This window comes from Anolis carolinensis, chromosome 2 (assembly GCF_035594765.1).
Source record: "Anolis carolinensis isolate JA03-04 chromosome 2, rAnoCar3.1.pri, whole genome shotgun sequence".
NCBI lineage: Eukaryota > Metazoa > Chordata > Lepidosauria > Squamata > Dactyloidae > Anolis > Anolis carolinensis.
This window is the reverse complement of record NC_085842.1, coordinates 184,057,609-184,085,199: the sequence shown is the minus strand read 5'-3', so window position 1 is coordinate 184,085,199 and position 27,591 is coordinate 184,057,609. Positions and strand designations below refer to the sequence as shown.

The 27,591-nt window shown below is 42.5% G+C and overlaps 1 protein-coding gene and 1 long non-coding RNA gene across 3 annotated transcripts in view; one reads left to right on the top strand and one right to left on the bottom strand.

Moving 5' to 3' along the window:
• The window catches only part of gripap1 (GRIP1 associated protein 1), a 95,696-nt gene that overhangs the window by 52,796 nt on the left and 15,309 nt on the right, over window positions 1–27,591 (top strand). For both annotated transcript variants that reach the window (XM_008118383.3, XM_008118380.3), the window contains 3 exons: window positions 8,836–8,963; window positions 10,639–10,767; window positions 11,530–11,623. In XM_008118383.3, coding sequence (XP_008116590.1) covers window positions 8,836–8,963; window positions 10,639–10,767; window positions 11,530–11,623 — 351 coding nt within the window. The remainder of the gene's footprint in view (window positions 1–8,835; window positions 8,964–10,638; window positions 10,768–11,529; window positions 11,624–27,591) is intronic.
• On the bottom strand, window positions 1,279–19,545 carry LOC103280207 (uncharacterized). The gene is made up of 2 exons (XR_507232.3): window positions 19,265–19,545; window positions 1,279–3,354 (listed from the first exon to the last, which is right to left on the bottom strand). It is a non-coding gene; the product is annotated as an uncharacterized LOC103280207 (long non-coding RNA).

The window sequence follows — 27,591 nt, the reverse complement described above, 5'->3', positions numbered from 1 at the left end:
AATGGCTCAAGTATTTTATATTGTACTAGCTGTGCCTGGCCATGCGTTGCTGTGGCATAGTCCTAAGTGGCGTTTTCTTCGTGGCTTCAAGGTGGGATTCCCTTAGGGATGAAACAGCCAGGCTTTGAAGTTGCAAGGCTATTCAATGGTATTCAGGCTGGGCAACAAGAGAGTCCCCTAGGTATGAAGCAGCCAAGCTTTGAAGTTGCAAGGTCACTCCTTGGAAAGTGATAAGTGTTGTGGCCAAGTTTGGTGTGATTTGGCCCAGTGGTTTTGTTGTTAACTTGGTTCTAATTATACACATTACATTTGTTTGTAAGAACGTAGAGACGTGGATTAGGGGTTGTGTTGCCAATTTTCTAGGTTGGGGGGCCTTTAGTTTTGTTGTTTTGCCCGGTGGAGCGACACCATTATCCTTATATATATAGATTGTTTTAAATCTATTTATTGTACTTGGTTAAATTATCTAATTGTTTTAATTGCTTATGTTTTATCTTCTTGTATTGTATATTGGAATTGAATTTTGCCAGACTGTGAGCCTCCCTGAGTCCCTTCAGGTGAGAAGGGCGGGATAGAAATGATGGAAATAAATAAATGTAACTGGGCCAGGGTTTTTTCTGGCTCATCTGCACGGCTCAGATCTCAGTCCAATAATCTAGCCAGTGCCCACACTCTCCATTATGGTTGGAAGTTGGAAGAAAGATGTTGAAGGGTGTATCGTTTAGCATCATTTTAGGGAGGCAGAGAATATTGACAGGATGCAGATGGAGGTAAAGTACGTGAAAATATTCCCAGATTTGTTGGAAGGCAAAATGTTTCCCTTTCAAAGCATCAGACTTCTCTACCATTGTCTTTCATTAACGTCTCCCCTATGGGCAGAGTTCTCTGCCTATTGTAAACAGTGTCGGGTTGGGAAGAGGAGCGGAGAAGCCCTGGCTTGTCATTCTTTGAGACAGAGGAGGGTAAAGTATCAGTCCCTTTGGGGCCTTTCACATTCTTACTCTTAAATGTTACAGGTTTGACACTAAAAGAGGAGACTTAACCTTTTGTTGGAGCTGGAAATGTTAAAGGTGAAGACAAATGGGGGAGAAGACAACAATTCTTAAAAGTGAAGGGAATATTCTGAGGAGCATGGGGCTGAGGCAGCTTTCTGGCAGCTTCTGAGAGGGGAGGAAACTCAGACTTGCAACCCTTGTGGGTCACCCCCTTCCCATCACCCAGGTTTTTCTTTCATCAGTTCCTTGGCACATACCTGGCCGAGCAACTTTTTGATGTGCATAGTTTCAAATTAAAACTTGCTTTATAGAAAACTGAGCTACAATTTTTATAAGAATGTGAAGATCCACAGAGTACAATGGACTCCTGGGATCTGCTCAGGTTTAGTTCCAAGTCCCCCATGGATATTATAAGATATCATCTTTGGATGCTCAAGTCCCATTATGTACAAAAGTGTAGTTAAAATGGTGTCTCTTACATAAAGTGGCAAAATCAAAGTTTTCTTTTAGGTTTTTTTTCAAGTCGTGGATGGTTGAATCCATGGATGCAGAATCCGTGAATAAAGACGGCTGACTGTATTCACTTCTATTTTAGGTTTCCTGCTTCTCTACCTTTAACAAGTCTTCAATGTCTACTTTTATCTTTTTGGATCGTATTACTTTCTGTCCCACTTCCACAACTGTATAAATATGCTTTATAACCCGAGGCCTTGATACCACTTCAGAGGAAGTGAGTTTATATCCACAAAAGCTCAGGCTAAAATTAAAACTAGTTACTATTACAGATGCTGCCAAATTCCTGCTTCTCCAGTTCCTTTTTTGAAAACTGAGATTTAAAAACAACTAATAACAAGCGCCCCTGGTTCGAATCCAGGGAGCGGAGTGAGCTCCTGCTGTTAGCCCCAGCTTCTGCCAACCTAGCAGTTTGAAAACATGCAGATATGAGTAGATCAGTAGGTACCACTCTGGCAGGAAGGTAACGGCACTCCATGCAGTTATGCCGGCCACATGACTTTGGACATGTCTAGGGACAACACTGGCTCTTTGGCTTAGAAATTGAGATGAGCACCAACCCCCAGAGTCAAACACGACTAGACTTAATGTCAGGGGAAAACCTTTACCTTTATCTTTAATAACAAAAGTAGTTGGCCAGCCAAAAAAGTGACTCCCCACATGCCATTACTGTTGCCATTCTTGCTTTAGGACGCTGTGTGCTGTCAAATTCCATTGTGAAAAAGAGCTCTGTAGTAATTTCCTCAAGTGGAAAGTCACTTTTTGATATTTCATTTTAAAAAATCTTCCCCAACCCAGCAGCTTTCTAAATATATGGGAGTGCAACTTCCACCATCCCCATTCATAATATCAGGAATGATCTTAGATTGTCTGGTTTGGTGGTTGCGAAACGTAATAGAGTTATTATGTCACGAATGAGCAGTTTGTGGCTTTTTAGGATTTGGTGGATTATTCTTCCCATTACCTCTCAACATTGGCTAAGGCTGCTGGGTTTTGCAGGCCAGCAACATCTGTACGTTGTCCACCTTTAATTACACGGAAATGCTCTATTCACGTCCATTATGTACTTATCCTACCCCCTCCTAGCATGCATAACATGCCAGTAAAACGATGCTCACTTTCAGAATTCAATATTTTCCACCTCTTTTTGTTTCATGGTGAAATCTATCCATCCCTCAGAAGTTACAATGTGCCCCTTTCCTTGGCTTTGTACCTCTTGGGTTTCATGCACTCGAGATCATGTCCTTGTACCGAATTGTTTATATACCCTCTTCCCTCCAATTGTAGACATGCTTTGAAAAGATCTCAAGGAAGAAGAGTAAGAAGGTGCCCTTTCAGTTCACAGTGGTTTTGAAGGCAAGAGAGTGGTGAAGAAAGTATTTTTTTTCAAAAAAAGAGATAATCAATCCACATTAAGGGGTCTGCAGTCTGCATTCAAACAAGATTCTCAGTTATAGCTCTTGCCTGCCTGCCATTGCAGCTACTGTTAGAGCAACACACACACACATTTTAAAGTGAGCCTTGAAGTATGGAGCGCTTCTTCCCTGGGCCCCAGGAGGGTCTGTCATTTGGCCCTTGGCAAGTTGCAGGCCAGCAATGCCTTTTTATCTTGCGGCTTTGATCTCACAGTTCCTCCGAAGCAAAGGGACTTCTGAATTTCTCCTTTTTTGAAAGCAGTGGCACTTCCTCCCCCCTTCTGGCAGTCTATACAAAGAACTCCTTCCCTCTCCACAGGGCTTTTCTTTTCCCAGCATGGAGTTTAGCTTTGAAAGGCCTTCTCTCCACTTCTTTTTTTCTTCCCTTTTCTTCTTAACAAGAGGGCCACTGATACTCTGGTATGTCTTGTCTATTGGGAAGAGAAAGAAAATATAATTTAAGTGAAGGTCTCAGGTGGAAGCTAGTCCCCGAGTTAGCAGGTAGATCATCTGAACAAGGCATAAGGTTTGTGAAGGGTTAGGGAGGTGGCTGTCCTTGGCAGCGCCAGACTCCAAGCAATGAATGACTCCTTTTTTCACCCGTTGGATTGAAAGTTAGCTAGCCAGCCTAGGCAGCTGCAGTGCTCACTCATCAGATTTCTCACTTCCTAAGCCCAGTAGTCTCTTTCCGCTAAGCGCTCTGCCTACTTCACTGCTAGTGTGCTGGGTAGGAAATCTAGTAAGTAACGGCATGTCAGAAAATGAGCTGGGAACATGAGGCAGTGCAGAATGTCTGAAGCAAAGTGAGTCTGGACACTGTTGGTAGACTGGATAGGAGACGACCATGTGTCTCAGAGTACTGCACACATCAGAGAAGTTGTACAAGTGTGTTAAAGAGAACCAAAAAAGGCAAGTCAACGACTGTGTTCATTTCTCTTTGAAAATAATAATTCAGGCACAGCCAGTGGCGTTTGCTGTGAGGCTGATAGCTTGAGATTCTGCCTCCTGTTTCTCTTTCTGTCAAACCTACCCACTTCTGACCACAATTTTGGAGGACTCATATAGAAAGATGTCATTCTCCAATATGGCTAAGAGGTGGAGAACAAGGTGACATTCTTAAGATGAAGTGGTTAGGCTAAAGGTTAAGTCTAGTTGTGTCTAACTCTAGGGATTGGTGCCCATCTCCATTTCTAAGCCAAAGAGCCGACATTGCCTGTAGACACCTCATAGAATCATAAATAGTAGAGTTGGAAGAGACCTCATGGGCCATCCAGTCCAACCCCCCGTCAAGAAGCATTCAAAGCACCCCCGACAGATGGCCATCCAGCCTCTGCTTAAAAGCCTCCAAAGAAGGAGCCTCCACCACAGTCCGGGGCAGAGAGTTCCACTGCTGAACAGCTCTCACAGTGAGGAAGTTCTTCCTGATGTTCTCTTTTCCTGCAGTTTGAAGCCATTGTCTGCAGGGCAGTCTGCAGGCAGCAGAAAACAAGCTTGCTCCCTCCTCCCTATGACTTCCCCTCACATATTTGTACATGGCTATCATGTCTCCACTCGGCCTTCTCTTCTGCAGGCTAAACATGCCCAGTTCTTTAAGCCGCTCCTCATAAGTCTTGTTCTCCAGACCTTTGATCATTTTAGTTGCCCTCTTCTGGACACATTCCAGCTTGTCAACATCTCCCTTCAACTGCGGTGACCTCCTAAGTCATGTGGCTAACACGACTGCATGGAGTGCTGTTACCTTCCCGCAGAAGCAGTACCTATTGATCTACTCACATTTGCATGTTTTTGAACTGCTAGGTTGGCAGATGCTGGGGCTAATAGCGGGAGCTCATTCCGCTCCCTGGATTCGAACCGCCAACCTTTTGGTCAGCAAGTTCAGCAACTCAGCAGTTTAATCTGCTGCGCCATAGTGGGCTACACAGAAATAAGTCTTGATTCTGAGTGTTCAGCCAGAGCTATGTCAACAACTAGCATTTTTGAAAGACTGTTTGGGGAGGGACTGCAGTTCAACCACAGAACATCACAGTTTCCATCCTGAAAACTCTAGGTTCAATCCTTGGCATCTCCACTTAGAAATGGAATTAGCAGGTGATGGGAAGAACTTGTTTGACAGGTAGGAGAGAGCTAGTTCTCATATTTAGGTACCAAACAGGAAGACTGGGCTATTGCCTCTAGGAAATTTTTGAATAAACAATTTGTACTAGCAAAATCTGGTCTACATAACTTTATGAGTTAGTTCTGAAGCTCTCTCCCAGGTCTCACTGTTCATGCTGAATGAGGAATCTTTAAAACAGGCGTGGAGAACATGTTCTCCACTTTTACTGGACCCGAGCCCTCTCAGACATCCTTCCTATTTTATATTATTTTATTTTACTCAAAAGGGAGGATTGCCACTCCTGGAAGCTCCCAAAAGCAGCAATTCTTTTCTGAAATAAGATGTAAAGGAGTTAGTGCTTTTTTGTAATCCATCCCTCCCGTGAGAAACGAGTTTCCAAATCTAGAAAAATATGAGGAAACCAAATTTTTGAGGGAGCATAACCTTCCTTTTGAAGGACAAATTTGACTCTTTGTGCCTTCTTTAAAAGTACAAGCCTTGGGCTTGATTCCTTGCACTCTTCGCCTTCTTTTTCTAGGGCAGTGGTTCTTAACCTGTGGGTCCCCAGATGTTCTTCAACTCCTAACCCTAACAGCTGGTAAACTGGCTGGGTTTCTGACTCTGCTGAGTTTGGCTCACCAACTTTGTGGATTGTGAGGCTCTTTTACGTGGGTGTGTTACACCAAGTGTTAAAACTAGGCTACAGATAGCTGTGGTTAGAGAAAAGAAATGTCCTTGGAATACAATCTGATATAGAGCCCCCCATTTCTCTTGATTCTTACCTGCCCTTTTAGAAGTTATTTTACAGTCAGAATTACTAGAACTGATGCTTATAAAAACAAAGCCAGCTCATTTGTTTAGGGCTTTGGTGGACACACCAGATGGTCCGTACTAGAAGTTATCTTCTGCAGTCTGCTGGAAGTATGTCCTTTTTATAGGTTGAATATTTTATAAATTGGACTCATATTCTACCCTTCTTCCCAAAGAATTCTGGGAAGAGTACATGAATGTAATACTTCTTTCTATCCTCACAGCCATTGTGTGAAGTATGTGAGGCTGAGATATATAGTTGCTAATGTTGGATGTAAGTACAGTTTATCAGGAAGATAGGAGACCCAACCGACAGCAAAACCTTAAACTGATTTATGATTTCCCATTGACCTCTCTTGCTCTAGCTAGCTCCTCTAGTCTCTCTTCCCCTTTTTTCTGATATTGGTTAATTAAAGTTTAGCATGTCTTCTGAACTTATATTGTTCTTAGCCTTAACTTTGGTTTGTTGAAACACACCAGCTCCACAGACCATGGTTTGAATTTTTCCCCCTAAAGCAAACAATAGATTAAAACAACTGGCATCCTCAAAGGCTGGATATAATGAATTTATAAGATTTAATACAGTTTAAATCTTAAATCTGAACCCCCAGTTGCACAGCGGATTAAATCTCTGAGGTTCTGAACTTGCTGACTGAATGGTTAGCAGTTCAAATACAGGGAGAGGGGTGAGCTCCCACTGTTAGCCTCAGCTCATGCCAGCCTAGCAGTTCAAAAACATGCAAATGTGAGTAGATCAATAGGTACTGCTCCGGTGGGAAGGTAATGGCACTCCATGCAGTCATTCCGGCCACATGACCTTGGAGGTGTCTACGGACAATGCCAGCTCTTCGGCTTTGGAGATGAGCACGAAACCCCAGAGCTGGACATGACTAGACTTAATGTCAAGGGAAAATCTTTACCTTAATACAATTTTGGATGATATGACAATTAGGGATTAATTTAATGCGCAGTCTTCTGAACTCTTTGTAGCCTTGCTGTTTTGGAAAGGATGCAGGGTCTCATAAGCATGTGTTGGAGGCTTTTTTCATTCATGTCACAATAAACCATGGTTATTACAAAAGAATGCTAAATTTCAGATCATGGGCCTAATCTGGACCATTCCCCCTTCTGACATGATGGAGATTTCCCAGCCACATCTATGGCAGGCATACCTCACAACCTCTGAGGATGCCTGCCATAGATGTGGGTGAAACGTCAGGAGAGAATACAACCCAGTGGAACTCTCTGCCCCAGGGTGTGGTGGAGGCTCCTTCTTTGGAAGCTTTTAAGCAGAGGCTGGATGGCCATCTGTCAGGAGTGCGATTTCCTTCTTGACAGGGGGTGGACTGGATGGCCCATGAGGTCTCATCCAATTCTATGATTCTATATCCCCAACAAAGGTTTTGCGAATGGGACTTCTTTTTAACCAGCAATTAAGTGTCCCAATCTGGCCACAATTTAAGGGATAAAGAAGAGAATTGAAGGTCCCACTCGTCCCCAGATTCCACCTTCTCATGCATGAGTTCACCATGTTCCTTCTTTGTAACCTTAATCCTGGTTAATATTAGCCAGGATTTGCTTTTAACTATGATTAGGTCCACTAGAGGGAGTATGTTGAGCATGTGCCAGAGAAGCCAAAACTTTAGGGAAGGGTGGGATCCTGCAGTCTGGCTGATAGATCGGGAGCGTTTACCTCTGTTCAGGACTCTTGCGCATTCCTGATTATGTAAACAAGATCTTTGTTGCCTCGTTCCTATAGGCCCCCTGAGATTCCTGCATTTTGCAGAGAGAGCTCGGTGCTCCAGAGGAAAGGAGATAGTTGATGGGGGATGATGCGAGTACAAGGATCGATTTAGGACAGGATTTGGATGCAGGAGGGATTGGATATTCTGTTACGAACAAGCAGGCTCTCTCAGCCGCTGCCATTTCCCCTACCTCAAACAGAGAGGTAGAATCTGCAGGCAATGAGAACCCCCTAAGGAACAATTCTAACCACCGGCTCGTTCTTTGTATCCAGCTAGTTTCAGTCCTAGGGAAAGAAATAATAACAGCAGTCCTAATCAATGTTTAATTTGAGCTAGAGCTTGTTGGGACTATAATCAAAGCAGACCTGTTGAAAAGCACATTCCAGCCTGTGGGTTCCTGTATCGTTCATTACCTGAAATTGTCTTTTTAAATGTATGCAGTCTAGTGGGTCAAGACACTGAACTTAAGGATACAGAGGTAGCTTTCTTTTTTTTTTTTCAAATGAAGATCTATGTAAGCATCCATTTGCTTACATGTATAGCTCAATTTCAGGGGGGCACATGGGACTGCTTGTGAGCTCCATTCCCAAATATCTCTGTGCCCCCCCAAGCTTCTCAGACTTTCATCCATAGATCAGGCCTAGTCTTTATCACAAAGCTGTCGGCAGAACTTTGCCTATAGTAGTAATAGTAGTAGTAGTAGTAGCAGCAGTAATAACAATACATTTTATTTATTACTTGCCTCTCCTGATGGCTTGAAAAACAAATGAACATAAAAATACAATAAATTACATAGATAAACACATACACACACATATGAAAATATATGTTTGTGGTCGGGATTTACATGGGCGCCTATCTCCAGACACCCTTGTTTTTAGACTGCACATATACTGGCGAAGGCTTCAATGACTGAAATTACAATGAAGCATCCTGGGAATTGCTTAGCAGGATGTTTAGTGAGATGATACATTTTCTGAATGGACATGAACCTTGTATCAAGACCATTCTTGCTATTAAATAGCATGAAGCAGTTGATTCAAACAGCAAATGTTGCATGCAATGGGAGGACAGCAAATCGTTCAGTTGTTTAAGTTGTATTTTTACTGTCAAGGATGGGGAGTGACACTTATGATGCTTTCCTTGTGAAATCTTCATGGGATGATTGTAGACTCCTTTTGCTGCTCTGCCTCAAGGCAGTAAAATGTCTGGAGTCCGACATTGAGCTTGCTTGGTTTTCTAACATTTCTACCTCTTTCCAGGGATAGAGGATCTCGTCCTGGCAGATATCAGCTCTCCAAGCCGGGCACAGACTGGGGACAGTAGCAGCATCTCATCCTTCAGCTATCGTGAAATCATGAAAGAGGGATCTGGGGCCGGAAGTAACAAGGTGAGGAAAGTTGATGTGAGGTTTGATAGTGTACAATTTACCATTGCACCTTGTTTATACCTGCAGGTTTTTTTTTTCCAGAGCCCAACTCCTTCTGGTGTGTTTTATTTGTTTGTTCTGGATGGGAGGATGGAATCTGAGGAAAGATTAAGTGGGTCCTGGTGGATTCTGGCAACTGGACTCCAAGGCATGGAGTTTGCTCACACCTGTTGTATAGTCTGTATTAACTGTTCAGAGTCCTTGATATGCCTTGCTTTGTTTATGGTATTTGTAAGCTGCTCCCCCCCCCCCCCCAAATAACAGCACTTGCACCAAGGGAGCCCCCATGGCACAGCGGGTTAAACCATTAAGCTGCCGATCTTGCCGACCAAAAGGTTGGCAGTTCATATCTGGGGAGTGGGATGAGCTCCCACTGTTAGCTCCAGTTTCTGCCAACCTAGCAGTTTGAAAACATGCAAACATGAGTAGATCAATAGGTACCGCTCCGGTGACCTATGTGATCTTTACCTTTACCCTAAACTGCTTTTTGCCAAATAACAGCACTTGCAATAACTTCAGATGGTCAATATATACACACACACACACTTCGAAATCTTCTATTAAAATATATCAGTTAGTTAAAGTGGTTTAGTAAATGGTGATATAGTCTCCCAGTTCAAAACTTACAGCTCATCATTCTGTAATATTTCTTATGGATTTATAAGAGCTGTGGCAGTGCTGCAACCAGAGGGCTCAAATTACAAGGTGGTGATTTGTCCAGTTTTCAGTTTGTGTATAATACTCAACTCACTACCTTAAATTAGTTTTATCAGGTAGTATCAGGTTTTGTGGGGTTTTTTTTGTAGTTTCTTGATCATGTTCCCTGTCAAATCGCACATCTGTTGTAGCAGCTTAGGAATCTCTTTGCTTGATAGACTAACTTATTTTTACATCATCGATTAATTTTTTGCATCATCGTTTTCGACTAGGACTGCTTCTCTAGTTTTCGTTCCAGGTAGTTCTCTACCCTTAAAAAAAGTGGGAGGAGGGAAGTAAAATGCAGCCTAAAAAGTAAAGAGATTCCTAAGTTGCTGCAACATTTGTGCGAATTTCACAGGTGACCATTCGAAAAAACACTGTTACGGGTAAGCAATCATTACTTATATTAGCACATAACATTTCTCAAATGAAATGTTGACATTTGAAACAAAAGTACCTTGAAGGGTACCTGCCCCTCATGAGCCCACTCATTTGTACTGAATTTATCTTTGCGGGCATGAGACTGTCCACTGTATACATACATATCCTGGTATTATTGCTTGATGTCTCCTTGTATAGCTACACTGTATATCTCCACCCCCTCCACACACAAACACATATTTCTGAGCTTTAGATATCTCTGTAAAGAAGTATCTGTTTTCAGATGCTAAAAGTAAACAGAGATAACCATGGGTGGCTCTCTTTGGGAATTTGTAGCTATTATTTCTAAACATCTTGATGTAAGTTATTGCTTGGAAATTCACCCAGCAAGTCTCTTTGTAAAAGTTGTGATTAAAGTTTTATATTTTTTTGGAGGAGAAGATATTCTCCAAATACTGGTGGGGGCAGGAGTATAGATTATAACCACCACCAACTCTGCCAAGCCATGCGTTATCCTACTTGTCTGTCTCCATGTCCCCCTGTTTTTCTTTCCCAGTCAACTACGGGTAGTCCACAGTCCCAGTCGCAACCCCCAAGGCCAGCTGACCTCTCAGATGAAGAGATCTCTGAGCTGTTCCAACGCCTGGCTGAAGTTCAGCAAGAGAAGTGGCTACTGGAGGAGAAGGTATCAAGATTCCTAGTTTGGGAAGGGCAGGTGAAGATATATTGAGGAAAAATGCTGCTGGATGTTTACTGGCCCTGCTGTAATAGCCCATCTAGATGCCAATGTACAGTGGGTGGAGTCCAGTCACTAAGAGGGGCAACTGCTGCCAGTGAGAATATTGTGGCCACTTGACTTCATTGGCTGCAAATAACCCCAAGAAGGTCAGCTCCAGGTGATGCTTGCAATTGCATATAAAGTCCATTCCCAAATGTAATGGATGTGTCCAGAAGCCAAACTTATATGATGCATCTAGAAAATAAGGCTCATAATGAGAGAACAGAAATTGAGACCTAAAAAGATGCCTTCTGGGCAGAGTCAGCCCAGAACATTTGTCCTCAGGCTGAGAACAAGATGGCATCTCCCTCCTTCCTTAATTCGCATGCACAAGCAATCTGGATTGCATGTTGAAACTTATTTTAACCCTGCAGATGGGATAGCAGTCCTCCACTGCACCTTAATTCCAGTTCAGAGAGCCCAAGAAAGATAGTGCTTACATTGGGGATTAGGCAAAGCACGCCCAGCATCTGCCTCCCGTGCAGTTGCTTCATTCTACTTATTGTTAGAGATGGCTGGAGTTGGGAATCAGGAGTCTAAATATAACTGGTCTGTGTCACGTTATAAGAGACACTAATATGAATGATAGATCCCAAGTTTTGGGAGATAGCATTGGGCTCTGGGCAAGGTGAACTGAGGATGAGAAATGATATTCTCTTTCCTTGGTAGGTGAAGCACCTGGAAGTTAGCAGTGCCTCCATGGCTGAGGACCTGTGCCGGAAAAGTGCCATCATTGAGACCTATGTGATGGACAGCCGCATTGGTGAGCAGTGTGACATGCACAAGCTTGGTCAAGCCAGGCTTTTGGTATTGTAACCTTGTACCAGGGAAGTGGGGAGAGTAGGACGAAAACAAAGACAGCACTACTCGTCTATTTCATTTCAACCTAATTAGGCCACAGAAGGTACCTCAAAATCTTCCTGAACTCACAGGGCAGTGGGTTAATTTTTTTCTTAGATACACTGTGAACATCTTTCTGTTTATTCAGGGCTTTTGTGTTAACTCTCTGATGCAGAAGGTCTTTTCATTGTGGTATGTTGCATGTTAATGGCCTTTTTATACTATTTTGAATTCCTGTTTTCTATGTCTGTTTTAACATTTCATATAATCTATTGTTTTAATTGTATTTCACTTTAATCATATTGCTGTCTGCCTAGAGTCTCCTATTGGGAAAAAGATGGGATATCCATTGGATGGATGGGATGGGGTTAGTGATTCTAAACATTTAGTCCTTCAGATGTTTTAGACTTCAGGTTACAGAATCTTTAATTGTCCACATGATTTCTGTGGCTCTAGAGAGTTCAGTTCAAAAACATCTGAATCATATCTTGGTAACCAATGACCCAGGGAACCTTAATACTGCTGTAAATACTGATTTATTTCTTGTTGAAAAGGATCTGAGAAAGGGAGCTTCCTACTTCACACATTTATCGGGGGTCACTCCCCGTGGAAGGTGTTCAAAGTGAAGTTTCATCTAAATCAGTTGACCCATTGTATTCTATGTGGATATCTATAGAGTCTCATTTAATTTATGAGACTATGGTTTCTACTGCAAATAATTATGTGTTTAGGAATCTATTTTAAAAAATATAATTCTGAATCAAAATGTATTGTCATCCAGGTTTTTTTATTTTAAATGAACGCAAATACCACAATTGTATAAAACTGTTTGCAAGTGTGCAAATATATATATGTGTGTGTGTGTGTATGTGTGTGTGTGTGTGTGTGTATACACACACAATATAATTTACAATAATATATAATAATTATAACATATTGTATATACATATAATATTCATAATATTATATTGTAATACAATATAATACTAATAATACAATATAATAATATTAATTATATATTATATTTTACATGTAATATTACTAATAATATTACAATATATTTGTACAGTACAATATAGTAATTTATTACCAGTATTGTACTATGCTAATAATATAATATTGTATGTAAATTTAATTTGTAAGCCGCTCTGAGTCCCCTTCGGGGTGAGACGGGCAGCATATAAATGTAGCAAATAAATAAATAAATAAATAATGAGTGTACCGCTAACACTGGTTGAAACCTGTGGACAAGAAATGCATATAGCAGTGGTTCTCAACCTATGACTCCCCAGATGTTTTGGCCTACAACTCCCAGAAATCCCAGGCAATTTACCAGCTGTTAGGATTTCTGGGAGTTGAAGGCCAAAACATCTGGGGACCCACAGGTTGAAAACCACTAACATATAGGAAAGATATCTTCTGAATTCTAAACTCTTTCTGTAGGATATTGCCCATCCACTCCTTCAAGCAGAGCATCATCCCCTTGTACATGAATGGAAAGAGAAAACTGTAAAGATGTGACTCCCCTGAATTCAAGTCATAAGTTATTTTTAATTGCCATAGGAGACATGGCTCTTTATTTCATTACCCCATGGCTTTGTGTAGGTAAAGGTAAAGGTTTTCCCCTGACGTTAAGTCCAGTCACGTCTGACTCTGGGGATTGGTGCTCATCTGCATTTCTAAGCCGAAGAGCCGGCATTGTCCGTAGACACCTCCAAGGTCATGTGGCTGGCATGACTTCATGGAGCGCCCTTACCTTCCCGCCGGAGCGGTACCTATTGATCTACTCACATTGGCATGTTTTCGAACTGCTAGGTTGGCAGGAGCTGGAGCTAACAGCGGCCGCTCACGCCGCTCACGGGGTTTGAACCTGGGACCTTTCGGTCTCCATCTCAGTGCTTTAACGCACTTCGCCACCGGGGCTTGGCTTTGTGTAACTTGTAAAGATTTACAGCCATATGTGTGAGATCAATCACATATGCTTTCTCTACAGACCTGCCACATGAAAATTGATTCCGTGGGAACAAGCTGCCCCATTGAATCTGTTCCCCGTCTTTTACAAACCTTCATTTCCACACAAACCTAGTTTGACTAGGAAAAGGGTGGGAATCAAATCATGGGAAATTAAATTATGCAAAAATTGTGGCATTCAGTTGAATTTGAGGAATCAAGGACATCTGAGAGTGGGGGTGATGATGTTGCATAAATATTTTCATAACCTTCCTGCCTATACCTTAGAGATATTGACTCCTGATTGGCATGGAGTGGCATTGCACTCCCAGCAAGAACATCCACCCCTTTGCGTGCAGTCTCTTGAATATTTCAGGTAGTGTCAAAAGTGTCATTTTGAGCCACAAGATAGGCTTGTGCATTGTAAAGTCAAAACAAAAACAGCAATGGAGCTGCTTCCAGTTATTTAAGAGGGGCGGCGGGGTGGGGGATGTAGGAGGGTTGTGGCAGTGTCTCCTTCCCTAGGACACAACCTCCCAGCTCCTGCCTCCGCATTGCTTCCGTGACAGGCCTGGCCTGCGGACGGGACCTTTTTGTGTCATCAGTAAAGCTAGGAGTGGTGGGAGGGAATGACGGGGCCTTCTCCTGCAGTAGCTGACGTGAAAACCTCCACAGGGACCTGCTGTCAAAATCTGTTAGCACCATCTCCCATGGAAGGACTAAAACCGAAGCCAGAGAAAGGGGCTGTTCCCACTCAGCCTCACTGCAGTATAGAGGGAAACACATACTCATGTTTAGATGCAGACCTGGTCCCCTTGGCTGCTTTTTTTTATTCCTTCGCCCTTCCAGTTCGCCATAGCTTTGCTGATCTGGCTCTGGTTGGGTATCCAGAATCATTTGTAATATCCTGAAGAATTGGTTTTTTGTTTGTGATGCAGAGACACCCCAAGAGCTATCTTTCCTTCCATTCTTCCCTCTCTCTTTTGCCATTCTCTTCTCCAACCAGCACCCATGCTTTCCTGAAATTGCAAAAGTCTTTTAGAAAACCTCCCCCAAGTTGAAAATGTCTTATGATAGGTAGCTCTGTCGCTCTAGAAAAGGAGCAGACCTTTCTATTGCATGGAGTATGGTTCTCTGAATTTCATCCCCTGCTGTTATTTTTAAAGCTTATAACCATTATACAGTAGGTCAGCGTGAAAGAGAAATAGCTTTTGCTGAAGACTTTGAGAGCAGTGACTTCTATTAGCTGTGGGATTTGTTAGAGAGCCCTATCCCAGATCATAAGTTATAGTCCAGCAAGTAGGTCTTTAAGGCACATGATGAAGGTAAGCATTTATTATTATTTATTTATTATTTACAGTATTTATATTCCGCCCTTCTCATCCCGAAGGGAACTCAGGGCGGATCACATTATACACACATAGGGCAAATATTCAATGCCCATAAACACATCAAACAGAGACCGAGACAGACAGGCGCAGAGGCAATTTAACCTTCTCCTGAGGGGATGTTCGATTCTGGCCACAGGGGGGAGCAGCTGCTTCATCATCCACTCTGACGGCACTTTCTCATTCCAGGTCATAAATTAGTTAAACTTGCCTCCCCACTTTTATAAGTGGTACCTTATTTCCTACTTGATAGATGCAACTATCTTTCGGGTTGCTAGGTCAGCAACGAGCAGGGTCTGTTTTTTATTTTTAATTGACGGGTGCTCACACCGCCACGGGCGGACCTCGAACTCATGACCTCATGGTCAGAGTGATTTATTGCAGCTGCTCAACAGCTGCTCAACAGCCTGCACCACAGCCTGCCCCCCCCCCCCCCACAGCCCGTGTGAGTCAGAGACTCTTTGGGGATCTGTGATAATAACGCTTCAGATCTACATGGGTGAAAGAAAAGCAGGATCTAAATTATTTAAAGTAATGTTTTTTAAAAAATCTATACATATTGGACTACTCGCTTACATTTTTAAAAGTTCATCTCTCTTACTCAGTCCTGCCCTCATTGTTTTCTGTTGCCCTGGAGACTAGGATGTGAAACAATGGCTTCAAATTACAGGAAAGGAGATTCCACCTGAACATTAGGAAGAACTTCCTCACTGTAAGAGCTATTCAGCAGTGGAACTCTCTGCCCCAGAGTGTGGTAGAGAGGCTTCCTTCTTTGGAGGCTTTTAAACAGAGGCTGGATGGCCATCTATCGGGAGTGCTTTGAATGTGATTTTCCTGCTTCTTGGCAGAATGGGGTTAGACTGGATGGCCCATGAGGTCTCATAGAATCATAGAGTTGAAAGAGACCTCAGTGGCCATCCAGTCCAACCCCCTGACAAGAAGCAGGGGGTTGAACTGGATGGCCCATGAGGTCTCTCCAACTCTGTGATTCTATGAATGAGAGGACTTCACTTAGCGTGGGTTTGAAAGTGAGCTCAGTGTTACGGTTCAAGAGGAACATGATTCATCACGCATTAAGATCATACAGGAAAATATTGCCATCATGTTTCTTTGCAGGTTGGTTTGGTCTTAAATAAATGACTTCTGCTCAGTGCTATACAGAACTGATTTTAAGCTAGCAGGGTGTGGAGATTTTATGTTTTTTTATTGCAACTCCAGAATTCCCCAGCCAACTGTGGTCCAAAAATGTAATTTTCTACTCTCAGGTTTGCCAACTGAGTACCAGTACATCTTGGATTAAATTATTCTTTTTTCTATTCCAAATCATAGAGTTTTGATACATAGCACTTAGTTGCCTTTGGAATGGGGCCATTTTATTTGCTCTTGTGGCAATTTGGGGGGGGGTGGGGGGCGGGGATCAGGATGATATGGGCTGGGACCTATTTCTGTGGCCAGAAAGAGAGGAGTGGTCCTGCTTATGTAATGCTAGTGTCCGAGCCAGTTGTATGCTTTGCATTCACATTAAAAACCTATCTGAAGCATTAAGCTTTGTGCATGAAAACACCCTTGATCTGTAAGGAGGCTGACATGATGAAGAGTCTGAACCTCTCCCCGCTCCCTGCTTCCAACGCAGGAGGGTTTGATATAGGACAGACTTCATATTCTCTGCAGGTTTTGATTCACCGATCTTTTATGCCTTACTCACTGTTGCCGCACCCCGCTCCCTAAGCAGTGTTTTCTGGAACTGCCTCTTGTGTGTTCACACACTTTGAAGCATTGAATCCAAGACTTAAAAAAGACCTCAGAACCTAAGGCTCGAGCATGTGGACATTTCAACTGACCCTTGCAGCTACTCTTAAGCAGGTGTTTACGCTGTGCTTTGCGAGAAGGGAAATTAAAATTCTTCTGCAGGAAAAACATTTTTCTGCTACCTGTATAAATTGTGCTAAGAAGGAGAAAATGCCTATACTTATGTGCATGGTTTGTTTTGCTTTTTGCTCACATGAGGAAGAGACTAGAAGTCACACAGGACAGTGAGGATTCAATTTCTGTATGGTAAAGATCCCCTGCAGCTCTCTTTCATCTTCCTCTAATACTGAACCTAGCTTCACAAAGATATTGGCTTTGTAATCATAAAGACTATAAAGCTGCTTTCCCTTTTAAAAAATATTGAGAAAGAGGGAGGGAGGGAGGGAGGGAGGGAGATGGGAATCTGAACTTTACCAAAATCTTTGTTGGATACCAAATTCCATACTTGTGTAGCCTACACACCACCATAACTGTAAACTTGGGGATTTAAGTCCTTCTTCTGGAGAAGCAGGAATTTATTATGTTTTGGGAAGCAGAATTTATGGGAACTGTAAGGATTCCATTTTTGTTTTAAGGGAAATTAATAATAATAATAATAATAATAATCTTTTATTTATACCTCATCGTCCTCTCCCAGAAGGATTTGGGGTGGCTCACAGAACACTCAAGATGTAACATGCTAAATACAAAAATTGCAAAAATATATATATAAACAATAAACAGTCAACATAACATCACAAATTCACAGTAACCCCTGATTAGAAACAATACAATACAGCAATTGCTGTAGGTAAAAATGCTAAGGCTCCAACTCTTAAAATGGTGGCGTTCTGCAGGTGCTATTTTTTCCAGCAAAATAATAATAATAATAATAATAATAATAATAATAATAATAATAATAATAATAATAGAGGAGGAGGAGAAAAGTGGAGTTCTTGAGTTAGTCAGAATTCTTGGTGTTGTCAAAGGCTTTCATGGCTGGGATCACAGGGTTGTTGTATGTATGGACAACTTCAACAGAAAGGAAGAAACCATGAAAATGAACAAAATCTGGCTACCAGTATTAAAAACTCAAAAACCAGAACAGTAGATGGGAAACAACACTCTGAGGGCAGAGGAGCTCCAGGGACGGCTAATGACTCTGAACAAAGGATGCCCTCCAGGCAAGAGACAAACCTTTCCAATGCTAATTAAGGTGATTAACTGCAACATGCACACTGACTTCCAACTGACAAAGAACTCTTCTCACACTCTGGACTCTCCACAGATATATATTAACCTTCCTTGCCTAGTTTCTCCATGCCTCACAACCTCTGAGGATGCCTGCCATAGATGTGGGCGAAACGTCAGGAGAGAATACTTCTAGAACATGGCCATATAGCCCGGAATACATACAACAACCCAGAATTCTTGGGTTTCATTTTTTAAAAGGGAAGGCATGGGGTGAAATTTCTACAGTTCCGTACCATTTGGGTTGAAGAGTCTGGCAGTAATACAGTAGAGTCTCACTTATCCAACACTCGCTTATCCAACGTTCTGGATTATCCAACACATTTTTGTAGTCAATGTTTTCAATATATCGTGATATTTTGGTGCTAAATTCATAAATACAGTAATTACTACATAGAATTACTGCATATTGAACTACTTTTTCTGCCAAATTTGTTGTCTAACATGATGTTTTGGTGCTTAATTTGTAAAATCATAACCTAATTTGATGTTTAATAGGCTTTTCCTTAATGCCTCCTTATTATCCAACATATTCGCTTATCCAACATTCTACCGGCCCGTTTATGTTGGATAAGTGAGACTCTACTGTAATAATAATAATAATCATCATCATCATCATCTTTATTTATATCCTGCTTTTCTCCCTCATGGGACCCAAAGCGGCTTGCAACATATTAAAACCACACAAACAACAATCAGAGTACATCACAGTAAATATAAGCATAATAAAGTAAACAAATTAAGAAAAACAACTACAATATACATTCATAGGGGGCTTTGAATTTATATTGTAAGGAGCTATTTTACACAGGGATCCTGTCTTTGGAATCTACAGAAGGTTGGAAGTACAGGTAGCGGTCAACTTTTTTGCTCTTGGCATGAGAAAACGCCAGGCTCAGCAAATCATTTGGCAAGTCAATTGGAGCAAGAAGCCGGGACATCAGGCCAGGAGGAGAGAAAAAAGTCCGCCCCACCCTTTAGATTGCTTTCCCAATGTTTCTGCCAGGTGTTCCCTCTGCAGTCTGTCCTCAGTCTTGACCTACCCTCCACCCTGCGGTGCATGAGGTGAAGCAGCAAATCAGTATTGTGTACTGATTTGCTCTTCCTCAGTTTGGGGCCTTTCTTGTAGCCTCCTTCCTTCTTGCTCCACACATCTTCTGCACCCCATGCATCACCTCCACTCTTACCCCATTTGCAATCCTGTTGCTGTGTGGAGTGGGTGGCACATTTAGACCGATCCAAAGAGGCCTGGAGGAAAAAGAATTTGTGTGCAAAGAGTTAATAGTTGAGTATAGGGGGCGTCAAGAGAAGGATCCTCTGGAGTAACTGTGGATAAGTTTTCCATACTTTCACGCAGAACCGCGCCGCAGGCAGGGAACAGGAGCCAGTTATAAATAGCTTGTGCAGGGTCGCCTTCGCCTCAGCTTGGCAACACACAGCCCAGCCAGTGAATATTTCATGAACGCTAAAAATACAAACCTCCTCCTCCTTCTGCATCTTGCGCTGCTTCCTTCTGCCTTTGTCTGTCATTCTCTGTCTGTTTTGTCCTCCAGATCTTTGTAACGGGATCCAGGAGTTGCTCCTAACCCTCTGCTCGACACTACTGCCCCAAGAGTCCTCAGAATGGGGGTTGAGTGGGGGTAGATTTTTAAAAATTAACCCTCTTAGTTTTCCTACTGTTGTAATTGAAACTTGATGTATTTAGTCTTAAGGTGGTTTCCTTAAGTGACCTGAGCTTCCTCACTTCTCTTGGGTCTAGATTTGAGAAGGAAACAGCCTAGTGCAATAATGGGCAACCTTTTTCACTTGGTGTGTCAAAATTCACCAAAAAACCTAGCATGACTTGGGTGGTGTGTCACTTTGAGGGAAAAAACCATAATTTCGCAATATGTATAGTTTAAATAACAAAAATGTGTAATTGTAATATATAACTGTATTTAATAAATCAAAAACTATTTACTACCATTATTTCCATGTACAACAATCTATGGTACCTCTTGCAGTTTCCACACTGATTTCTCTCTATTCTAGTTTCAATGTAGTCATGAATAATGAATAATATAACAACAATATAATAGTAATAATATGATAATATATTACAGTAATAATAGAATAATAATAGAATGATATATATATATATATATATATATATATATATATATATATATATATATATGTAATGTGCATAATTCCCCTGGAGTAGACAACAAAACCACTGGACCAAATCACACCAAATTTGGCCACAAAAGACATAGTCATCCAATCAATCTGCATGCGGCAGCGTGTCAGCAAAAATGGCTAGGCGTGTCAGTGCTGACATTTTATTTATTTATTTACAGCATTTATATTCCGCCCTTCTCAACCCGAAGGGGACTCAGGGCAGATCACATTACACATATACCCTGTTTCCCCAGAACATAAGACCTAGTAGAGGTTTTGCTGAATTGCTAAATATAAGGCCTCCCCCGAAAGTAAGACCTAGCAAAGTTTTTGTTTGGAAGCATGCCCAACAAACAGAACACCAGAGCATGCAGAATCGGTAAATGTACGTACCATAAAGTGTTGTACATGGAAATATTAGTAGTAACAAGAAATTCTTGATAGGATTCACAGTTTGTCTGGTCATGCTGGTTTATGATGACAACTACTGTACAGTATACAATAAATGTTCATTGTTTTGTTCAACAATAAATGTGAATTCTTCTTCATGGAAAAATAAGACATCCCCTGAAAATAAGACCTAGAGCATCTTTGGGAGCAAAAATTAATATAAGACACTGTCTTATTTTCGGGGAAACACGGTAGGCAAACATTCAATGCCTTTTAACACAGAACAAAGACAAGACAAATATAGGCTCTGAGCGGGCCTTGAACTCATGACCTCCTGGTCAGAGTGATTCATTGCAGTTAATTGCAGCTGGCTTGCTCTCCTGCCTGCGCCACAGCCCGGGCCCATGCGTGTCATAGGTTGGCCATCACTGGCCTAGTGGATAGTCATTGGAGATTAGAAGGTAAAGAGCACAGATTTGGATAAGCAGTGCCTAGTTAAGGGAGGGAAGAAGAAGTCTAAGTAATTGTACCAGGAGTATCCAAGACTCTCTAACAGAGGTGGGTCATATGGGTCAGGATATTGTTGGATTAAACTTTCCAGAATTAGTCAGCATTGGTTGTGCTGGCTAAGGCAGATTTGGGTTTAGGGGGCATCAAGAGAAGGATCCTCTGGAATCATAGAATCATAGAATAGTAAGTAATACTATGAATAGAACGACAAAAAATGAGTATCTGAAATGGCAACAAATTCATAGAATCATAGAATAGTAGAGTTGGAAGAGACCTCATGGGCCATCTAGTCCAACCCCCTGCTAAGAAGCAGGAAATTGCATTCAAAGCATCCCTGACATATAGCCATCCAGCCTCTGCTTAAAAGCCTCCAAAGAAGGAGCCTCCACCACGGCCCAGGGGAGAGAGTTCCACTGCCAAACAGCCCTCACAGTGAGGAAGTTCTTCCTGATGTTCAGGTGGAATCTCCTTTCCTGTAGTTTGAAGCCATTGTTCCGTGTCCTAGTCTGCAGGGCAGCAGAAAAGAAGCTTGCTCCCTCCTCCCTATGACTTCCCCTCACATATTTGTACATGGCTATCATGTCTCCTCTCAGCCTTCTCTTCTGCAGGCTAAACATACCCAGCTCTTTAAGCCGCTCCTCATAGGGATTGTTCTCCAGACCCTTAATCATTTTAGTCACCCTCCTCTGGACGCTTTCCAGCTTGTCAACATCTCCCTTCAATTGCGGTGCCCAAAATTGGACACAGTATTCCAGGTGTGGTCTGACCAAGGCAGAATAGAGGGGGAGCATGACTTCCCTGGATCTAGATGCTATACCCCTATAGATGCAGGCCAGAATCCCATTGGCTTTCTTAGCAGCCGCATCACATTGTGGGCTCATGTTTAACTTGTTGTCCACGAGGACTACAAGGTCTTTTTCGCACACACTGCTGTCAAGCCAGGCATCGTCCCCCATTTTGTATCTTGGGGTAACTGTGGATGAGTTTTCCATACTTTTTCAATCCATCCATTTCTTAAAACTGAAGAGGATGAAGCAGACTTGTGATTATCTGAGACGTAGTAGAAAATTGGGAAGTTTCTAAGTGATGAGAAGAGGAGGAAACAGAGAAGTGGTAACATTAGGACTGCCATAATAATCTGTGTTTGTACTTTCTATCCCTGCTGCAAAACTTGGCTACTAAGGTTAAGTGCTCCCAAGAGGGATCAGATTTTGAAAACATCCTGAGAATCTTTTTCTAAACTCCTAATGGTATATACAGGTGTTGCAACAATACCTGTGGTATGCAGCAGTGTATCAGGCCTGAATCCTCTTCTATTTCCCTAATACCTGTGCTTTCAAATGACACTGTGTTTATTTCAGCCATCCACAACAACGATTCAGATTGTGGTACAGGAACTCTTCCATCTGCTCTGTCAGATAAGTGTCCAAACATGCAGTGGCAATGTGTGGAGATGACAGCAGCCTCGGTGCAAGAAAAAGGAAAGGGAGAGGCCCAATGTTCACCTGTTGAAGAGGAGGATTTTGTAGGCTGTTTAGTGCAGGGAGTGACTGAATCATAGAATCATAGAATAGTAGAGTTGGAAGAGACCTCATGGGCCATCCAGTCCAACCCCCTGCTAAGAAGCAGGAAATCGCATTCAAAGCACCCCTGACAGATGGCTATCCAGCCTCTGTTTAAAAACCTCCAAAGAAGGAGCCTCCACCACAGTCCAGGGTAGAGAGTTCCACTGCCGAACAGCTCTCACAGCCAGGAAGTTCTTCCTGATGTTCAGGTGGAATCTCCTTTCCTGTAGTTTGAAGCCATTGTTCCGTATCCTAGTCTGCAGGGCAGCAGAAAACAAGCTTGCTCCCTCCTCCCTATGACTTCACTTCACATATTTGTACATGGCTATCATGTCTCCTCTTAGCCTTCTCTTTTGCAGGCTAAACATGCCCAGTTCTTTAAGCCTCTCCTCATAGGGCTTGTTCTCCAGACCTTTGATCATTTTAGTTGCCCTCCTCTGGACGCTTTCCAGCTTGTCAACATCTCCCTTCAACTGCGGTGCCCAGATGGTTCCAAAGGCTGTAGCCATGGGGATGCCTTGGAGGCCTCAGGGACAATGCTTTTCATTAGAAACAGTGTGATGATAGGTAATCTAATACTGAAGAATGTGAGGAACCCCAGGCTCTGAGATCCCTGACTGTGTTTAGGCTTCTCTACCATCTTTCCCCGAAAACAAGACACTGTCTTATATTCATTTTTCTTCAAGAAGACACACTATGGCTTATTTTCAGGAGATGTCTTGTTTTTATTAAGTATGGTACAACAATCTACATATATTCAAATATAGTTAAATTGTCTTCTTCTGGAACATCGTCATAACTCTCCAAACACAGACTTCCATCCTGAATTTCTTGTGACTCCAGTTCCTTTAGAACCATTGGCCCCAATCTTTCATGTCGAGCAATAGAGCTCTCATTAAATGAGCAGCTCTTATCCATGTAACCTGCTTGGAGTGCATTGGCAACAACACTGTCAGTGATTTTATCCCTTGTTTATGGGGGCTGCCCGCACCTCTCCAGTTACCTCCGAGATAGCAGCTGTTACGATGGGGCTGCTTGTCTTCTTTACTGCTCCGTGCCGGTACACTGCATAGCCATGCCTATCACTATGTCTTATTTTCAGGGTATGGTTTATATTGTGGCAATGAATAGAAATCCTGCTATGGCTTATTTTATGGATATGGCTTATTTTATGGGATGGCTGTATCCCTTCTACAGCCCTTTCCCCCATTCTAAAAGACTAAAATGCTTCTCTTACAGCTTAAAGACCTTACAGCTTAAAGGCCCGGGCTGTGGTGCAAGCTGGTGAGCAGCCAGCTGAGACCAATCACTCTGACCAAGAGGTCATGAGTTCGAGGCCAGCTTGGAGCCTGCATTTGCCTTTGCCTTTGTTCTGTGTCAAGGCATTGAATGTTTGCCTTATATGTGTAATGTGATCCGCCCTGAGTCCCCTTCGGGGTGAGAAGGGTGGAATATAAATACTGTAAATAAATAAATAAATACATTTCATGAGATCCTGTATAGCACTTTGATCTCATTTTAATTGCCACGTGTGTGTCCTGTGGATTCCTGGGCTTTGTACTTTGGTCAGAGGCACTGGAGGAGCCGCCTCACTGAGGAGTCTAAATGCCCTTCTGTACACTGTAAGTCTGAGGATTTCATAGGCCATTAAAGTGGAAAGCCTCCTTGATCACTAATAGCAAGAGCTTAAGACTAAATGATGCTCAGATTTTTCATCCTACCTCTTTTGCCTCTAGTTCAATCCACCAACTTGTCCGGAACTCAATTTCATTATTTGGCTAAATGAGGTCCCCCCCCCATCCTTATTTTGTTTTGTTTTTTTAAGAGTGGAATAGAACATTTGGACCATATCCTGCCCAGCATAGGAAATTCAGAGCGTGTGCTTTTTGTGAAACAACCCATGGCTGGTCAGCCTCTGCTTTTGAAGACCTAGGCATGAAGGAGAGAAGTCAGTAGAGAAGGAGAAAGACCACCCTGTCTTTTAAACAGCAAGGTCCTTTTTTAGGCTGCTCTTATTGTCAAAAACATTCTTCTAAACTTCAGTAAAAATCTACCACCCTATAACACAATCAAGCCCCTTAGATTTAGTTTAGTTTGTTCGGAGGGAGGGGGGGTCTTTGCTTTTTTTCTGTTGATGTTAGAAAGCATAAGAATATTGTTTCAGCAGGCAGCAGTGCCAGCACTCTTTTGCCTTGGAAGACCCATTAGAGTATAGTACAAGCTTCATGGCGTTACTCATCTGAACATGAAAGGCAGCCCTTTTTAACCATCCCATCATAATTCCAAATGAGGGCGACAAAGGGGGTGGTTAAGTCCCTCCCAGATCATTCTGTACCAAGTGCTTGCTAGGCAAAGGTCATAAAATTACCTTTTTGAATTAAAGTTACTAGAATCCCACAACCAAGGTGATTGCAGGCCATGCGGGCTGGTGGGATCCTAAGAATTGGTTTTGTTTTGTTTTGTTTTTTGTAAAAAAAAATCATATTCTGATACTGGGCACCTTATTCAACATTCTGAGAAAACTGGTTTCCATTTTTGGGAGAGGAAAAACATGTTTATGGTTGTCAAGCTGATTGTCAGCAATATTTCTTGCCATCAAAAAATCCTGTGGATGAAGGGATGGTATTTCATTATTTAAAAAATCCATTGGGGCTGTAATGCTCCATGACAGAAGGAGGAACAAAACAGTTATCTCAGTTTGCATGAATTCAAGCTTTTTATGGTGAATAATATTCAGTCTTGGAAGCTAAGCAGGGTTAGCCCCAGCTAGTACATGAATGGAGAACCATCAAGGAATTCTGAGTACTGAGGATGGAACTGGCAAAATTTATTTTATTTATTTCCCACATTTGTGCCTGAAGGGCTGCTATACAATAGGCAACAATTCAATGCCAACAACATACAAGTCCAAAAATAAACAAAATCCAAACAATTAAAAACATCAATTATTAAAACATCAATTAAAATCATGCACATTCAAATTATAATCTAAGGACTGTCAATTTGTCAATCACATTAATTCGTTATCATTATTGCGCTGCTTCAATTATTGATCGCATGCTTGTTCCCACAGCCAAGTCTTAATTTTTTTTCCTGAAGATCAGGTGGGAGGGGGCTGACCTGACTTCATTGGGGAGATAATTCCACAACCAAGGGGCCACCACTGAGAAGGCCCTGTCTCTCATCCCCACCAATTGTGCTTGCGAGGGGGGTGTAACCGAGATCAGGGCCTCCCCCGATGACCTTAATGTCTGAGGTGGATCATAGAGGGAGATACATTCGGACAGGTAAGCTGGACCAGAACCATTCAGGGCTTTATAGGTTAAAGCCAGCACTTTGAATTGTGCTTGGTAGCAGACTGGTAGCTGGCGGAGCTGACATAACAGGGGGATTGTATGCTCCCTATACGCTGTGAGCAATCTGGCTGCTGTCCGTTAGACCATTTGAAGCTTCTGAACAGTCTTCAAAAGGGAACCCCACATAGAGTTTGTTGCAGTAGTCTATTCGAGATGTAACAAGTGCATGGACCACCTCTGAGTATTCCTTGTCTAAGAAAATCCTTTGAAATTCATAGGGTAACCCTGATAAGGCATTTGAAGGCACATGGGCATATATTGCAGTGCTTGGAGCTTAGGTTGATGATAATTTGAAAGTGATGTTGGCTGTTAGAGACTGTTATTAATTATGGATTAACAGAAGTGCATAAAGCATGAGTATCTAACCTTTAGGCTGCCAGATGTTTTGGACTTGACCACTGCTAAGGGACTCTCAGGATTGTGGCTTATCCCAAGCACAGCTTCCAAAGTGCCAAAGGTTCCCCATCCTTGACACAAGATGAAACCTTTTCAATGGCATGTCGCAGGGAATGGCTTGGGAGAACTAACTTCCAGCTTCTTTTGGGTCCATTGGTCACTCAGCGAATGTATGTTTGTGTGTGTATCTGCCTGATGGGCTGCTGCACACCAGCTCAGCCAAGGGACAGGAAGGATTTCTATCTTGAGAGACAGCTGGGCTGATGAGGGCTGAAGTTTAGGAGCAGGGAGAGCAGCCGGCATCGATCATGTTGTCAGGGTTGCTTTAGCCCAGCATCAGTCTGGGGAATCGAGGGAGCAAAACTGGCAACAGACAGTTGTAAGTAGAAGGGCAGAGGATGCTCTGTTTTGCCCCCAAGCCTTCAGGAGGAAAGAAGCTGAGAACCCCACTGTTCATTTTCAGCTCTTTACTACTATGTTTTCCAGCACAGAGGGGAAATATTAAAGCATGCAGACAGTACAGTGAACTAGGGTTCATCCAGTGACATGAACTGGAGAAGGAGAGGGGGTTGGGCATCAGGAAGAGCAGAACCAGGGGATCCAAATAAAGAAGGAGGCTAAAGCCTGGGCATTTGCGTGTGGACACTGGTGATATACCTTGGCTTCAGTCCTTCTTGAAGTCTATTGATTATCTGAAAAATCATAGTTAGAGAGGGCAAGATTGCCTGATCACTTGTATAGATGTCCTGGGGAACATTTGATCTGCCATGACATGTTGGTTGTATCTTCCATCAGTCCCAGCCATCATAGCTCATTGACAAGAGATTGTGGGAACTGTAAAAAGGTAAAGGTTTTCCCCTGACGTTGTCCAGTCATATCTGACTCTGGGGGTTGGTGCTCATCTCCATTTCTAAGGCGAAGAGCCGGCGTTGTCCATAGACACCTCCAAGGTCATGTGGCCGGCATGACTGCATGGAGCGTCGTTAAAAAGGACAGAAGTTTCCCAGTGGGTCTTAAAGTAGGAGGAGCAGTAGATTCAACAGGCTAATTTGCCATCATTGGGGAAGCCAAAATGTCTAAAAGGGATGTGTGTTTGGGAATAGAACTGGATCTGGCTAAAGGCACAATGTTTTTTTT